Source organism: Triturus cristatus, chromosome 3_1 (assembly GCF_964204655.1).
Source record: "Triturus cristatus chromosome 3_1, aTriCri1.1, whole genome shotgun sequence".
NCBI classification, from domain to species: domain Eukaryota; kingdom Metazoa; phylum Chordata; class Amphibia; order Caudata; family Salamandridae; genus Triturus; species Triturus cristatus.
Window position 1 is genome coordinate 354,300,339 of NC_140583.1, and position 18,197 is coordinate 354,318,535.

The window sequence follows — 18,197 nt, forward strand, 5'->3', positions numbered from 1 at the left end:
GTAACTTTGGTTCCCCAGTATTGGTAACTTTCATAGATTCTCATGCTTTGTATCATTCCCCATCGTCGGAATGGGAGCCTCGGTAACAAAAATATATATATATATACATATGTATAACCATAGAAACAAAAGAGAAAAATAGGCCTAGGCCTCATCTCATTTTGTAGTATATCACCCTCTTTGTGTAAAAGAGCCCAAACTTTTGCCAGGGCCAATCAGCACAGCCTCACCCTCTGGAACCTTCCTGAGAGAGCTCAGAGCCTCAGATTTTCGTAGCCGTTGTGCCAACAGCCACTACCTTAGTAAACCGGCAGAGCTTTCCCAGGGGAGGTGGGTGGGCGCATGAGAATCTATGAAAGTTACCAATACTGGGGAACCAAAGTTACAGGTAAGTAACTTGTTTTCTTACCCCAGTATTGGAACTTTCATAGATTCTCATGCTTTGTATCAGAATAGCAAGCAGTAGATCACGACAAGCACATTTCGGTAATTACATGGCTTTACAACATCATCTCAGTGCACATGATAAAACAACCATTACTGAAACCAAATGTGCTTACCAGGATGGAGGGATTGTAGGGAAAGCTCACCTCTCATTGAAAAAGATTCCGGAGGACTGCTTGACCAACCGCAGCGTCAGCTCGTCCCACCGATTCCAGGCAGTAGTGCTTCGTGAAGGTGTGTACACTGCTCCACGTTGCTGCTCTGCAGATGTCCTTAATCGCCACTCCAGCAAAGAGAGCCACTGAAGACGCCATCGCTCTCGTAGAATGCGCCCGGGCCCTTTTATCCAAAGGTTTGCCCGCAGCCTGATGACAGTACTGAATTGCACTGGAGATCCAGCGGGAAATGCCACTCTTGGCGAGCGGTAACCCCTTCCGTGGTGCACTGTAGGCGATAAATAGTTGAGTAGACTTTCTGAAAGAGCGTGTGCGCTCCAGATAGAATTTCAGGCATCTTTGGACATCCAAAGAATGCAATGTTCGTTCCGCTTGAGTGGAAGGACGCGGAAAAAAGGAGTTCAAAATTAAGGGTTCATTCAAATGAAACTCCGAAGGCACCTTCGGGATGAATTTTGGGTTGGTTCTCAAAATCATGACATCCCTCTTGAACTGTAGAAAAGGCTCCACTATAGAGAGAGCCTGGAGTTCACTAACTCTCCTAGCCGAAGTCAATGCTAGGAGAAGGGCCAGTTTCCAAGATAGGAACTTCAAGTCCGCTTTGTGAATCGGCTCAAAGGGCGCTTTCATCAGTTGAGCCAGTACCAGGTTAAGCTGCCAGATAGGCGGAGGTGGCCGGACCGGAGGATACATCCGAAATAACCCCTTAAGGAACTGCTTAACAATTCTTGCAGACCATAGAGATGGCCCCGATGTCTTCCGTCGAAAGCGGGATAAGGCAGCCAGATGCACCTTGATCGAAGAGTGCGCCAGACCTGATTTAGCCAGAGACAGGATGTAGGGCAGAATCTGATGTGGCCGGGATTTGTAAGGATGGAGTTTATTCCTCTGGCACCAAAGGCAAAATCTCTTCCACTTTGCCCTGTAGGTCTTATTAGTGCTTGGCGCCCGTGCCTGAGATAGAACATCCCTGCATTCCTTAGACAGATTCAGATGGCGGAATTCTCTGTGTTCAGGAGCCACGCTGACAAGTGAAGTGACTCCGGATCCGGATGGAGGACTTGCCCCTGATTTCTCGATAACAGAGATGGAATCAGTGGCAAGCGAATCTGGCGATCTTGGGAGAGAAGTAGGAGTTCCGAGTACCAGAACTGCCGCGCCCATGCTGGAGCAATGAGGATCATTTTGCATGGTTCTGCCCTGACCTTCCTGAGAACTCGAGGAATGAGGGGAATCGGAGGAAAGGCGTAGCAAAATGCGCCGAACCAAGCAATCGAAAGGGCATTCCCCAGAGACCCTCGCTGGGGAACCTTGCTTGCGTAAAACCGGCACTTGGCGTTTTCCGGGGTCGCAAAGAGGTCTATGGTCGGAGTACCCCATTTCTTGAACACTGCCTCCAGAGTGGCCTGATCCAGCTCCCACTCGTGTGTCACCTTCGTCTGCCGACTTAGAGCATCCGCTGTGATGTTGAGACACCCCGCCAGGTGCTCGGCTCGCAGAGTGATCCCGTGAGAGATGGCAAATTCCCAGATCACCTGAGCTTCTTTGGACAGCGTCCGTGATCTCGTTCCCCCTTGCTGGTTTATATAGTGCATGGCCGTAGTGTTGTCTGTCCGGACCAGCACTGCACGGTTCTGAAGTCTGGGGAGGAACGCCAGCAAGGCTAAGTGAATGGCCCTCAGCTCCAAAAGATTGATGTGGCGCAGTCTGTCTGCTGGACTCCAGTGACCGCTGACCTGAAGCTCCTGGAGGACAGCTCCCCATCCTTCTAGGGAAGCATCCGTGGTCACCACCATAGGAGAAGGAGGGATTCGGAACGTTAATCCTCCTGCGATGTTTTCCTTCACCAGCCACCATTCGCAAGCCGTGCGCATGGCAGGTGTTATCCATACTCTGTCGTTGAACGATCCTTCTGCCTGACGCCACTGTTTGTCCAGCTCCTCCTGTAGAGGACGCATATGTAGCCTGCAATGCGGTATCAAAGGTATGCAGGATGAGATTGATCCGAGCAAGGACTTGTACTGTCGAACCGATACCGGTCTCTTGTGCAGTATTAGACGAGCGGAAGCGGCCAGTTTGCCCTGACGCTCCTCTGACGGACGAGCCGTGCATCGTCTCGTGTCCAGAATTGCCCCAAGGAACTTCCGTGACCTGGAGGGTATCAGTTCCGACTTGGACACATTGAGCTGAAGACCCAAATGGGCGAACAATCTTATGCAAGTTGACACAGCCTGAGACGTTGCCCTGAACGACGGAGCCTTGATGAGCCAGTCGTCCAAGTACGGGAAGACTTCCAAGGACTGCTTCCTCAGGAAAGCAGCGACTGGTGCCAGCATCTTCGTGAAAATGCGGGGTGCCGACCGAAGGCCAAACGGGAGCACCTTGAACTGGAAATGGCTCTTGCCTACTGTGAAGCGTAGATATTGCCTGTGAGCTGGGTGGATCGGAACATGAAAGTAAGCATCCTCTAAATCCAGGGATGCCAAAAAATCTCCCGGATTGAGCAGCCTTAGAATATCCTGGAGTGTGACCATCCTGAAAGAGAGCTTGATGAGATAGGTGTTGAGCTCCCTGAGGTCTAGTATAGGACGCCATGCCTCCTCCGTCTTCCGAACCAGGAAGAACCTGGAATAAAACCCCTTGCCCCTTTGTGAAAGTGGCACGGGCTCTATCGCCCCCTTGATGAAAAGCTGGTGGGCTTCGAGATGTAATAGTCGGAGATGTTTCGCTGCACGGGCGTCTGGAGCTCTTGTTGGAGGAAGATCTTGGAACTCCAACGTATGGCCACTCTGAACTATGTTCAAGACCCACCGGTCTGATGTTAAACGCACCCAGCTGTCCAGACAAAAAGATATCCTGCCCCCGACCGGTGTTTGTGGCAGGGGAGGAACAGTAGCCAGAGCCAGGAGGCCGCTATTGCCTCTTGGCGTTGTCTCGTCCCTGACGATTCTGACGTCCTCTCTGGGACTGCCGAGAGAAAGACGCCGACTGTCCTTGGCGCTGGTTGGAATATTGTCCTTTATAGGACTGTCCAGATTGAGAGGAATACTGTCGTTGGTTTCCTCTGTAGTTAGAAAACCCCCGACCACGTGCCCCCTTAAATGGCACCTTGCGGTAGGTCAAAGAGCCTAAGGACTTAGCTGTATCGGTGTCCTTTTTAATGCCTTGGAGGGCGTCATCCACATGCTTTCCAAAAAGCATCTCTCCGTCAAAGGGGAGGTCCAAGATCTTATTCTGGACCTCCTGGCGAAACCAAGTCGCCTTCAACCAGCCTTGGCGGCGCAAGACGGCTGAGCCCGCCAAAGCCCTGAAAGCAGTTGAGGCAATGTCCATCGCACAGTCGATGACTTCCGAAGAGCATCGTTCTCCCTCCATCAGCACCTGTCTGGCTTCGTCTTGACTAGTTTCTGGTAGCTGGTCCAGGAATGGTTCCATATCACACCACATCTGGCGGTCGTATCTGCCCAGAATAGCCAGAGAATTAGCTGCCCGCACCAACAAGCTGGCCATGGTGGAGAATCTTTTACCCACATTGTCCAGTCTTCTGCCTTCTTTATCTGGAGGCGTGGTTAAAGGAGTGGACGGATTCTTAGATTTACTTTGAGCAGCCTGTGAAATAACAGAATCCGGCTTAGGTTGTCCTAGAAGACACGCAGGACTGCCCTCTGGTGCCTTGTATTTCTTCTCCAGCCGGGGAAGAACCGGAATGACGGTTGCTGGATTCTGCATTGTCTTCAGTCCCTCATCCCAGACATGTTCTATAATGGGAATTGATCTTACAGACTTCTTATATTGGGCTTTAAAGTCATATAGGAAGCAGTCGGACTGCTCCACCGTAAAGGGCAAACCAAACCTCTTGGATGCCCGTTCCATCAAATTATGGAAACCACCAATGTCCACCGGAGGCGATATATTTGTCTCTCGGCCTACAGCATCAGGATCCTGTGTATCATCAGGGTCCCCATCTGGATCCCCTGGATCTGTAAGAGGGATCACCTGTCCCTCGTCGTCTTCGTCCGTATCTCCATCGTCCGCGTCATCAGCAGCAGGTTCCGTACCTGAAGGTTGGGGAACCACTAAGGGCAGCACTGGCGAAATGGACCGAGGTACCTCTCTTGGTAGAGGTGGCAAGTCCATTGGCATGTCACGTGGCACTTCCAAAGGAGAAGGACGCACTGGAGTGCGATCCGGCAACGTCGGAAAACGAGATCTATAGTCTTGCAGCATCTGTTGCAAATCCGACACCAAAGCCACTGGCAAGGCAATTAGGTCCTGCCTTAGAGGGCGGGGGCGTAATCCCTGTTGGTGCCCCTCCTGCCCCTCTGGGCCATAAAACTCCTCTGTATCTGTGTCCTGCTGTTTGACATTCAGGTCTGAAAGGCTGTATGCGTCCCCAAACTGCCCATCCTCCTCATCCTCCTCCGAGTCCTCGAGAAGCATGGATGGTGGCAAAGGCGTGACCCGCCTAGGGGAAGTCATGTCCGGTGTAATCACTAATCTTTGGGTTGAAAAATCCAAATTTTTCGTCGTCGACGGTCCCGTCGGCGGTCTCGTCGACGGAGTCGATGGCAACGGGATTTCCAATGTCGACGCACTCGACGACGACTGAAAGGCAACTGTCGTCGACGGAGCTGAAATCGTCGTCGACGATGAGGCCGTCGACAGTCCTGTAATCCTCGTCGACGGAGCAGTCGTCGACGGAGCAGTCGTCGACGGGGCAGCTGTCACCGGAGCAGTCGCCGCCGGAGCTGTCGTCGACGGAGCAGTCGTCGACGGAGCAGTCGTCGACGGAGCTTTCTTTTTCGTCGACGTAGTATGCTTCATCGTCGGCGGAGCACCCGTCGACAGTCTCGTCGACGAACTTGTAGTCATCAACATCGACGAACTCGTCGTCGTCGTCGTCATCGTCGACGTGGTCTTCGTCGTCGACACCGCCGTCGAAGACGACGAAGTAGATATTGTCGACGGTCTCGTGGACGACCCCATGGAAATAGGCTTAACTGAGGAGATCGTCGTCGACGTACCTGCTGCCGCCTGCGTCGACGGACGCGGTTTCTTCAGTGGCACCGACTGAGGAGTTTCTGCAGCCTGTTTCTTTACAGGTTTCTCCTTCTGGGACGGAGGGGTAGATGTAGCAACCCCCTTATTGTCCTTAGGGGCTATGTCCACAGTAGCCCGTCCCTGCCTCTCCTTTACACTGTCGTGAGGAGATTTTTTGGGACCAGCCTCCTCAGACCTGTCAGAGATCCCGTGAGGGGCTTTGAGAGGAACCTTGAGAGGGGGTTCCGCAGAAGTGGAGGGCGATGACCTACCCCTCTTCTTCGATCTCCTGGAGGAGGTGCCAGAGATAGATTCTTCCTCATCCGAAGAAATGACCTCCCTGGTCTTTATCTTCTGCAGCCACGTCAGCAAGCGCCCCTCTCTGTCTCTCAAGGTCTTGGTCGAGAAGGTCCGACAGATTTTACAGTCGGTGGCCTTGTGTTCCGGGTACAGGCAGTATATGCAGTTCTCATGCCTGTCTTCCACAAACAGTCTCTTCTTCCCACAAGAGGCACAAGCCCTAAATAAAGCCTTCTTCTCCTTTTCTGACATTCTGTCTCAAAAGATGGTAATAAAGATATCCAAAAGTAACTCTGTGAAAAACTGAGCAGAACTCAGTGGAGACTCCCTAGCACAACGTGCGGTAGAAAAATCTGAGGCTCTGAGCTCTCTCAGGAAGGTTCCAGAGGGTGAGGCTGTGCTGATTGGCCCTGGCAAAAGTTTGGGCTCTTTTACACAAAGAGGGTGATATACTACAAAATGATATGAGGCCTAGGCCTATTTTTCTCTTTTGTTTCTATGGTTATACATATGTATATATATATATATTTTTGTTACCGAGGCTCCCATTCCGACGACGGGGAATGATACAAAGCATGAGAATCTATGAAAGTTCCAATACTGGGGTAAACTACCTTGGGAAGGAATTTTGGATTGGTGCGGAGAACTAGCCTATGTTTGTGTAGCTAAAAGAAAGGTTCTTTCAAAGTTAATGCCTGTAGCTCACCAACTCTCCTCGGTGATGTGATAGCAATGAGGAAAGCAACTCTCCATGAGAGGAATTGTAAAGGGAACTTGTGTAATGGTTCAAAAGGTGGGCCCATGAGCCATGTGAGAACAATGTTGAGATTCCACACTGGGGCAGGGAGAATCCTTGGTGGTATTACCATTCCCAAGCCTTCCATAACTGGAACTCTAAATAGTGAGAGATGCTGTTTATTCTGTAAGTACGCAGCTACTGCTGCAAGGTGCAAACGAATAGATGTGCAAGCTAGTCCTGTTCGTTGTAAATGTAACAAGTAACCAATAAGCATCAAAAGGATTGATTTTGTTGTTATTGCAATATACAAGAAATCTTTTCCACTTTGCTGCATAGCAAGCTCTGGTGGTAGGCCGTCTTGCTTCTTTCAGAATATTCATACCGTCTGGTGGTAGATTAAAATACCCAAACTCTAGGACTTCAGGAGTCAGATAGCTAAATTCAGTTCTTTGGGATTTGGGTCTGACTTCTCCATGGTTCTGTGTGAGGAGACTGGAGTCAAGGTGCAGTTTTTGATGTGGAACTAGTGACAGCTCCAACAGGGTGGTGTACCATGGTTGACGGGCCATGTGGGAGCTATCCGAATTAGTGTGAGGGATGTTTGCCTGCGTTTCTGAACCATCCACGGAATGAGCGGGAGTGGCAGAAAAGCGTAGGCAAATATCCCTGACCAGTTCATCCATAGGGCATTGCCCTTTGAGAGTGGACGTGGGAATCTAGAGCCGCAGTTTGGGCATTTTGCGTTTTCGGCTGTGGCAAATGGGTCTATTAGTGGAAATCCCCATTGTTGAAAGTATGGAAGGAGAACATGGGGGTGAAGTTTCCACTCATGAATTTGCTGCCTTCTTCTGCTGAGGAGATTGGTAATTTGATTGTTCACTCCTGGGAGATGTTCTGCCAGAAGATACACCTTGTGATGGATCGCCCAGTTCCAAATGGCTTGAGCGAGTGTTGACAGTTGGATAGAGTGTGTCCATCCTTGCTTCTGTACTTAATAAATTGCTGTCATGTTGTCTGTTCGGACTAGGTCAGTTTTGGCTATGAGGTGAGTTTGAAAAGCTTTGAGTGCTAGAAAAACAGCTAAAAGCTCTAGATAGTTGATGTGGAGGGCATTGTGCTTGTTGCTCCACATTCCTTGTATTATGTAATCTTTGAAATGAGCCCCCCCCCCCCCCCAACCAGTTAGAGATGCGTCTGCTGTGAGCACGATCTGTGGGATAGGGTCCAAGAAAGCCCAGCCTGCTGATAAATTTTGTGGGATCCACCACTGCAGAGAGCAATGGGTACGGCTGTCTACCAACACTAGATCAGTTAATAGACCCTGTGATTGATTCCACTGACGTGCTAAGCACTCTTGTAGGGGGTGCATGTGAAGCCTTGCATTGGGTACAATTGCGATGCAAGACGCCATCATTACCAGCAGTTGCATGAACACCCTGGCTGGTATTGCTTGGTTAGGGTGAAACTGTAGAGTTGTAGTTTGAATAGTGCATATTCTGGCTACATTGGGAGAGGCTAGAGTTTGACTGTGTCTAGACTGGCTCCTAGAAAAGACTGCATCTGTGAGGGATGCAGGTAAGATTTTTGAGCACTAATGGTGAACCCCAGTTGATGAAGTAGATCTATTGTGATCTGTGTGTGCTGTAGACATTGCTGGTGAGTGCTGGCTTTGACAAGCCAGTCGTCCAGATAGGGGAACACATGAATTTGTTGTCTTCTGAGATGAGCAGCGACTTTGGTAAAAAATCTGGGTGCTGTAGTTACTCCGGAAGGAAGCATCTTGAACTGGTAATGCTTGCCTGCTATCAAAATCTGAGGTATTTGCGATGAGCCGGATTAATTGGAACTTGAAAATATGCGTCTTTTAAATCTAAAGTAGACAAAGTCTGCTCCCTGTAAAAGCGGGAGTACCTGTTGAAGTGTCACCATGTGAAAGTGCTCTGACAGTATATAATGGTTTAGCTCTCGGAGATCCAGAATAGGTCTGAGGGACCCACCCTTTTTGGGGATGAGAAAGTACAGAGGGTAAACCCCTGAGCCCTAGTACTGTATTGGAACTGGCTGTTTCGCTCCTTTTAGTAGGAGGGACTGGACCTCTTGTTTTAGCAAGTGTATGTGTTCTGGAGACAGCTTGTGAGATCGAGGTGGAATGTTTGGGGGACTGCAAGTAAGCTCCAGGCAATAACTATGTTAGATAATTCCAAGCACCCATTTGTCCGATGTTATAGACTGCCAAATCCGGAGAAATTGTTGAAGTCTTCCCTTGATAGGTGTAGTGTAATCGGGGGGAAGTGTGGGCAAGTCACTGTTTGGTGGGGGAAGGGGAGCGACGGAGTGTGTTGGCCCTACCCCTACCCCTAAAGTTGTTGCCCCTATAACCTCATCGAAAGAAACCTCTGGAGGGAGGGGACTGGCTGTTACCTTTGTAAGTTGATGTATTTTGATCTGAGGATGTGGTTTTTGACCCTCCTCTGTAAACGGAGCGACAAAAGGAGCCTCTGTTGGAGGTAGTCTGGAGTGCTCACATAGATTTAGCTACTTCAGTGTCCTTTTTCATTTTTTCTAACTCCTGGTCTACCTTAGGACATAATAGGTGTTCCTTATCAAAGGGTGTGTTAAGGATTGATTGTTGGACCTCAGGTTTAAACTCTGAAATTTTTAACCAAGCGTGTCTTCTGAGCAGGATGCCGGTGTTAACCTCTCTAGCTGTGGTGTCTGCAGCATCTAGAGCACATCGTATGGAGGAATTAGAAATGAGCTTACCTTCATTTACTAAGTCCTGTTGATAGAAATGGGATTTCTGGTTGGCTACGGCTTGCGCCAAAGCCAGGCAGAAACCACCACTCTAGTCAGGGCAAGGGAGTTACACACTGATGATAACCCCTGCTCACCCCCTTGGCAGCTTGGCACGAGCAGTCAGGCTTATCCCAGAGGCAATGTGTAAAGCGTTTGCACAACACACACACACACAGCAGCAACACACTAGGCACACCACAAAAGAAACTCCACACAAGGTTATATCAAAAATAGCCTTTGTATTGTCATAAACACATTCAAAACAGAACCACACAATATACACTGTGCCAACTGGCACTGGCAATATTCACAGGGGATTATATACAGGACCAGGCCAACCGGGCCATGGTCAACACAATCAGAACAGGTAAGTAAATGCAAAACACAACCAGTAACTACTGGTACCATAATGACCTAAGCATTATCACATTAGCATTAGACATCATCCTAAAATATCATAGCATGACATTAGGCATAAGTGGTAGGCATAAAACACTTTAGGCCCCAAACCTCATTAGCATAAACACATTAAGGCCTTACCAGCATAAAAACATTATGCATAAACCTCCTAAACAAACACATTATGTCATAGGCATTACATTAGGGCCTTGCGCCCTACCACATAAAACTGACCCCCCCAGGCGAACTGGCCTTTTCTAGGGCTCCAATGCCCTATGTCCAGCAAAGTCAAGGCGTGCTGCCACTGCAGCAGAATACAAGTGCGCAATTGCGCTGGCCTAAACGTTGCAGCTGTCACTAAGTGCTGTGCAGCTGTGAAGGTACAGTAGGCATGGGCACTCACTGTGCCCTCAGGGGGGCCCCCACTGGGACACTAAAATAAATGTGCACAACATTGCAGCTGCCCGCGCTGGTGCGGCGCAGCTGTGAATCAGCCAAGAGGCACGGGCACCACTGGGCCCCCTGGACCTCCACGGGCTCTAACACAATTGTGGCCCCCGTCATTGGAGCGGGCGGGACCGCTCAGGCTCTGTGCCTTGACTGGCACTAACAAACTGAGGGTGCCAAGAAATGCCTCCAAGTCCCACGGGGACTTCGTGAAACAAATGCAGCCTCCCGCAAGAGATCAGCCCCCACTCACAGGGACTCTTCTGGCTGCCCTCCGGTCTCCTCGGGACTCCCTCGGGTAGGCTCCAAGCACGGGCACCACAAGGCCTGGTAGGAGCTCCACGCACCGGAGCTCTTGGCAGACTAATCCGGTCCGGCGAGACACGGGCCGCCGTCTCTGCGCTCTTCTCCTGGGCAGCATGCGGGGCTCCCTCCAGCTCACTGGAGGCCTGCCTCGCCTCACTCTGCAGCAGACACTGCCTCTTCTGGTCCAGTCGCGCTGCGATTGGCAGCTGTGGTCACTTCCTCTCGTGGCCCCGCTCAGAGTCAGGCAAGGCTGACTGGCTTCCTGGTCGGGACGGCGGCGGCTTCTTCTCGGGCTGGGCCGCGGCGTTGATCCCTCTTCGGACCTTGGCGGCGATGCGGAGTGGGGTGGGCACCCGCTTCAACAATACTTATTGAACCGAGGTGGGCACTCGCCAAGCAGCACCCCACCCCATGCGGGGTGGGCACCCGCCGGTTTAAGCACATTGAAGAGAGGTAGGCTCCCGCTCTGCACCAACATGCGTGGTGGGCACCCGATCCTTAGGCGAAACGCAGGGTGGGCACCCGCTCCTGTAGCAAAAAAGCGGCGAAATGCGGGGTATGCGCCCGCTGTTAGAGGAGGAGCACAGGGGGGAACCCCACAAGCAGGGATTCCCTTCCAGCCTTATGCTGCAGACGCCAGCTCTTCTCTCCTGGGCAAATTAGGATATAGCGCTCACGAGACGCTAGGAAAATGAAAGGTGTAGCACTCACATTGCACAAGGAGTCCTTCAAAGTCCATGGGGCATAGCTGGGCCCAGGGAGGCCAGCACACAGGGCCCTCCAGCCTGGAGGCAAGCCCTCGTGGCAGTTCCTCCTGGGCTCCAGCAGCACAGGAACAGCCTCAGAAAAGTCCAGGAACAGCACACCTTTCATGGGGTCACAGCCCCTATTTTATATCACCTTTACCTTTTGTCTGCGCCAGCACAGGGCTTGGGGAACCAGCAAAAACTGGTTCGGGGGGAATTGGAGCACTCTGTTGACAGGGCTCCTCTTCTCCATTTTTAGGAGGGGGCTCGTCATCAGACACACCACAGGGGGGCGGAGCCAGCATTCACTAGGGCAGGCACAATCCTATTCAGGGACAGGGACTTCTCCTCCCACCACTCCAAATGCAGATGTCCCATTCAGCCTAGCACTGACTCACCCTGCCCCTCCTGGAGCCACACACACCTCACCAGCCCCTATCACTCAAAAGCCAGACATGCAATTCACATCAGGCAGGCAGACACATTGCGCTCACACACATGCTAACTTCTAAAAGTGACATTTCTAAAATAGTTATAATAAATCTGCACACACCATTGCATAGCATTTATTATCACTATTCCAAACATACCAAACTTGACCATGCTGCTCCTTCCATATCAGGAATTACCACTGAAACACTTATCAGGGAATCCCCAATGCATTCCTATGGGAGGGCAGCCCCACAGTAGTGAGAAACCAAAATGGCTGTTTGTCACTACCAGGACATGTCACGCACTTAAGGTACATGTCCTATCTTTTACCTACAATGCACCCTGCCCATAGGACTAGCTAGGGCCTACCTTAGGGGTGACCGACATGCAGTAAAAGGGGGGTCACAGACATGGCACACACTTTAGGTGCCACGTCACAGCGGCAGTAACACTGCGCGCACAGGCCCTGCAATGGCAGAGGCCGGAGATAGGTTTGAAAGGCTACTTTGATGGTTGGCACAATCAGCGCTGCAAGCCCCCGAGTAGCATTTAATTTACCAGCCCTGGGTTTATGAGATACTACTTTACAAGGGACTGACAGGTAAGTTAAATAGGCCAAACCGGTGTAGACCAATCTTACCATATTTAACACAGAGAGAGCACGCACTTTAAACTGGACAGCAGTGCTTAAGTGCCCAGAGTCCTAAAACCACCAACACCGTGTGAGAAAAAAGGCTATGAGAAAGGCAAAATGTTTAGGGATGACCCTGCAAAAAGGGCCAAGTCCAACACCTGTGCTTTAGCTTTATGCTCATCTGGGAGATATTGGAGCATCTGCTCCATTTCGTCCCAGTATGCCCCGTCATGCCTGGCTAAAAGGCCCTGCGTGTTTGCAAAGCGCCATTGATTTGCAGCTTGAGCAGCTATGCGTTTGCCAGAAGCATCAATTAATTTGGACTCGTTATCTGGCGGAGAAGCATCCCCTGATGTTTGAGAATTTGCCTGCTTGCGAGCATTAGATATTATTAAAGAATCTAAAGGCAACTGTCCTTTGATGAATAAAGGGTCTGTAGGAGAGGCCTTATATTTTTTGTCCACTCTAGCAGTCAAGATGCATGCTCTGACTGGATGTTTAAAGATCTCATCAGCATGTCGCATCATGCCTTTGAGCATGTGAAGTATCTGTGATGACCTATGCGTGGACTGGTGGTTTCGGTGCCGGGCCTGGAGGCAGGGCGTCGGAAACATCGTCTCAGTGCCGACCTTGGCCAGAAGGCAGAGGTGTTGTCGAAGCCTTATGTCTTTTAGGAGTTTGCGGGGGCAAGGGTTCTTCGGTACTCACGTCACCTTGTCCCTGCGGCAGTTCTTTAGCGTCAATCTCGAGTTCTGAGTACGAGTCTTGTTTGGAGAAGGCTTCCTCCTCCTCTGCCGCTGATGCCTCGATGTCTTCTTGGCCGCGCTGCATCTCTCAACATCGAGCACGATGATAGCCTTTTTTGATCGAAACAATGTGCAAGCGTCACAATTTTCTTCTTTGTTCTCGGGAGACAAGCACAAGTTGCACACTTCGTGGGAATCGGTGTGCGGATACTTAGCGTGGCACTGAGTTCAGAATTTAAACGGAGTCCGATCCATCCACGGAGAGCTAACTGAGCGCGGTTAAACCTCGAAGGGTGGTTTCGAACTGGAGCGCAGCAATATACGTCCAATGGCGGAAAAAACAAATCTAACAATGGAGTTGATGCTCATGTGCACTATCACTGAAAGGAGTCACCTTACCTCGTGACTAGGAGAGACTTCTTCGAAGAAAAACAGCTTGCAAACATCCAGACACAACACCAGATGGCAGGAGTATGCAAAGCATGTGTATCTACAGCACACATGACTCGAACATTGTGTTATACTTTTCTCCCACTAAATACATCTAAACATCTCTAACAGCTCAAAACCAGTCAGCAAAATTTCAGTATACAACGTAAGAACAAGAATGTATGTACACAATGTGACCTCCCAACTTCGGCTTCTCAAATTTTTTACTAATGAGGAGACGTGAAGCAGAGAGATGATTAAACATCTTGCACCATCAAAACATTTACCTCAAAATTATTAAGTGGCAGTGCGAACACCCTAAATCAGGTCAGTGCACTGCACATATGCCTTCAATTACATGCTAGGAAGATTTGATCAAAATAATTTCAGAATGTTATGCAACCTCTAACTGCCCCAGGAGGATTAGATGTATATTCCAAATAACCGACAAGAATACAGCTATATGGTCACCATGAGAACATAAATCAATGATACAAGATCCAAAAATAAAGCTTTCATTTTTGAGAATTCAATACTCTTAAGAGTGAAGAATGAACAGTATAAAAATACTTCTTTACTCTGAAACAAGAATGCTTTTGTTGCTAACTTACTTTTGTTAAATAAAATGCTCAAGCAAATTGTTTCCATTTAAAGTAAGGCATTTGGTAAAATATTCTTAAAGTGTGATCCTCAGATTTCTAATCATGGATTATTAATTCTTTCAAGAATAACCTACTTTTGGTAGCTTTGCTCCCAAATGTAGGCTAACAATAAACCTATATAAAAGTAAAATAAGTTCACTTACTGGCATCCGCCTTCCAACAAAAGAATGAGAATACTGCTTAAGATCTGTATCTGCCAAAGAAGAGGGAACTACAAAATATTCTGGAAGGCTGGAAAAGCAAAAACATTGATAACATTTAAAACATAAGCACATTTTATTTTAGATTTGAACAGCATGACTGTAAATATCAATAAGGCCATGAAGGCACTAAAGACCAAAATTAGACAATTCAATATCAGCTCATAAGCAAATGAGCCATGCTCATTTAGAAAAAGCAATTTAAACAAGCCATCAATGCTCAAAACATCTAGCAAAAGGATATCCCAAGGTCAATTTAAAAAGCCGTTCTAACAGAACAATTATTTTTTTTCTAATTTTCACTGGTGAAATACAATGACCATAGTGTATGAGTTGTATAAACAACTTTCAATGTCACTGCTAATTTGAGAGGCTGAGGAAAAATATATTTATTTGTGGAACTCTGAAGGATTGTTTAAAAAAAAAAAAAAAAAAAACTTATTTATGTGTGAAAGGCAGTTATCAATTCTTACATGCATCCATATAACATATACAGTCCATACAGTATACATTCTATGTCACCTATGTATATTACAAGAATGTTCGCACCTGATCATTGCATAAACAGCGTTACAAAATTCAGTGTCATTTGCATTTGATTATTCCAATTCTTGAGTTACAAGAGGCATTTCGCAGATATCCCCTCTATATGTGTTACAGCCTCCCCATTTTTCTGGACAGCCCCTGTGTGTGTGTATACGGTCTTTTCCGCCACCATGGCAGTGTCCATATCCCTGCACCATTCCGTGAGTGTGGGGGCGGTTGCTACACCCCAGTGTCTAGCAATATTCCTCTTGGTTAGCATAATACTGGGTATTATGCTAACCAAGAGGAATGTAATTCAGGTCTGTCACATCCCAAATATGAGTTAACAGCATTTGGGCTCTGTAGGGACTAGGTTCCCACTCACCCTCGTGATAAGGGACATAACTGATTCCCAGTATGACCCCACTACAGGGCATGCCCATATAGTATTAAAGAATGTACCAAGCTCCCCAGATTGTCGCATACAGAGCTGGGTGTCTACTTTCCCAAACTTACAGAGAGTAGTTCTGGTGTAGTAGAATCTATGCAAGATCTTGAGTTGTACTAGGCGTAATTTGGATGCGATCGCCACTTCTCTAGGGGATGCTAGTGCCTCCTGCCAATCCGTATCATCTAACTCTCCCAGGTCTGCCTGCCATTTGTCTCTGAGCTTCTGCACTGGATCTGGCATGTTACTGATGATTTTCCAATAAGTCATCGAGACTGCTTTTTTGTCCATGTGATCTAGCGGGGAGGCCTCAGGTAGGGTGGTGTCGGGGAGAATTGCCGCTTCAAGGGCGTGTTTGATCTGTCGGTAACAGAAGTGCTCCGTTGACGCCATTTCGTACTGCGTTTGGAGCGGTGTAAATGGGATCATTTTTCCCCGTACCCAGAGGTCGCCACCTTGGATATTCCAATATGGCCCCAGAGATTAAAGCCTTTGCTTTCTTCTAATCTTCCCAGCCTGTCCGTGACCCAGAGGGGTGTTGCTTGTGTGATTATGTTATGCCACCCTAACTTTTTTTGCACTATATTCCATACCTGGAGTGTGTGGTTTGTGAGGCCCATTAGGGTCCAGGTCTTGTTATAGAGCGCCCAGTAAGGCCCCGTCTCACCCGGTTGCAACCTGTCGAGGATATAGGCTGGGTCCGTGTGGTGGACATGAATCCAGTGGTTAATCACATCAGCTGGGAGGCCCAGTAATATGTCTATGTTAGGGAGCGCGATGCCCCCATCGTACCAGGTGTGCTATAGTTTCACCATAGCTATGCGAGCCGGTCTATTGTCCCAGAGGAGTTTAGGAACTTCTGCCTCAATGGCACAGAAGTAGGATTGGGGGACTAAGAAGGGTGCGTTTTGATGGCGTAGAGAAACCTGGGGAGCGCCATTATTTTGAAAAGCGCCGCCTTTCCCAGGAGCGACAAAGGCAGCGACTGCCAGTGCTTGCTATTCCTTTGCAACCGTCTCAAAGGGGCTTAAAGATTCAGGTTCATAAATACTTCCGGATCATGGGTGATGTGAATCCATAAATATTTGAAAATTGTCCTCTGCAATTGTTACATCGCAGCCAGCCGGAAGGAGCGGTGGGGGACCCTTCAAGACGTAAAGCACTGACTTTGTCCAGTTAATCGTGTACCCTGAATAACGTCCATATGAGCTACAGATATCTAATAGGCAGGACAGGGAGCGTCTGGGAGAGGCCATATATAGGAGGATATCGTCTGCATATAAGGATATCCGATCCTCACATCCCTCAGTCCATCGAAGCCCTCGGATGACCGGGTCCTGCCATACACTGACCATCAGAGGCTACAGCACTAAGGCGAAGAGAAGCGGCAACAGCGGGCAGCCCGGTCTCATGCCTTGGTGCAATGGAAACCATTCTTATCTATGCCCATTGGCCACTACGTGGGCAAGGGGAGCAGTGTAGAGTAACCTAACCCAGGAGCAGAATTTCGGTCCGAACCCCAATTTTTCGAGAACAGCAAAGAGAAAGAGCTACTCGACTGTGTCAAAGGCCATGCACGCATCTAAGGACAGCACAACGGCTTCTTCCTGAATGGTATGTTTCCAGCCCAACACGTTGTGGAGGCGCCTAAGATTTAAGGCTGTATTTCTCCCCGGCATAAACCCGGATGTATCAGCGTTGTTGGGTGCAGCGTGAGTCTGTTGGCTAGGGTCTTGACCAATATCTGGGCCTCAGGGTTGAGCAGAGATATGGGCCTGCAGGAGGAACACTCCTGCACGGGTTTGTGAATGGCCACTATTGTTGCCATTCTTTGGTCTCAAGGTAGTTCACCCCTGTCCAAGCTGGCCTCATACATAGCTACCAGATACAGAGTGAGTATTGTTACGTTAGTACCACTCTAATGTGATACCGTTCTGGCCCAGTGCCTTTCCTGACTGAAGTTTACAGATTGCCATTGCAATTTCTTCTGTGGAGAGCTCTGCCTCTAACAATTAAGACTCTGTCTCCGCTAATCTGGGAAGTTTAATATCTCGGAGTGTAATTGTGAGTGTGGAAGTGTAGACCCGTCCGAAGTGATAGGCTAGTAAGTCTACTATGCATTGGGGATTCCGAGTGATGTCACCCGTGGGAAGTTGGAGTTCTGTGATCCATCTATCTGCCTTTTCCCGCTTGTCAAGCCAGGCCAATAGCTTGCCGGCTTTATCACCGCTTTCATACATGGTGTGTTGGGTATTGGCGAGCCGCGTTTTCGCTGCCTACCACAAATGACCTTTATACTCCTGCTTCTTAAGATGCAATAAATGAGTGTTCGTGTCAGAGGGGTCCGGACTGTGGGCTCTCTCCAGGTCATCTACCTCCTATTCAAGTGTCGCCACAGTTCTAACTTTCTCCCTTTTACGATGGGTTATGAGTGAGACCGCCTGCCCATGAAGCACTGTCTTGTACGCATCCCAGAGGACAAGCGGAGAAGAGACGGAAGGTGCATTTTCGCTAAAATAGTATATGGTAGTGTCAGTCAGTCCTTTACCGATCTCAGGGGTCCTGAGGTACCCGGGGTATATAGGGAATATGCGACTCTGCGCCGTGAAATGCCAAGTGTTTAGAGCGCTGACCGGGGAGTGATCAGAAATACCCCTTGGTAAATGTGCTACTTTTAAAAAGTTTCCAAGTTCGGCTGCTGGTGCCAGTATGTAGTCTATTCCGGCGA

General features: G+C 49.0%; 1 protein-coding gene across 1 annotated transcript in view; it reads right to left on the reverse strand.

Moving 5' to 3' along the window:
* The window catches only part of MTMR10 (myotubularin related protein 10), a 436,359-nt gene that overhangs the window by 105,702 nt on the left and 312,460 nt on the right, over positions 1-18,197 (reverse strand). Inside the window, exon 8 of the mRNA XM_085644093.1 lies at positions 14,440-14,527. Within this exon, the coding sequence (XP_085500219.1) occupies positions 14,440-14,527 (88 nt within the window). The remainder of the gene's footprint in view (positions 1-14,439; positions 14,528-18,197) is intronic.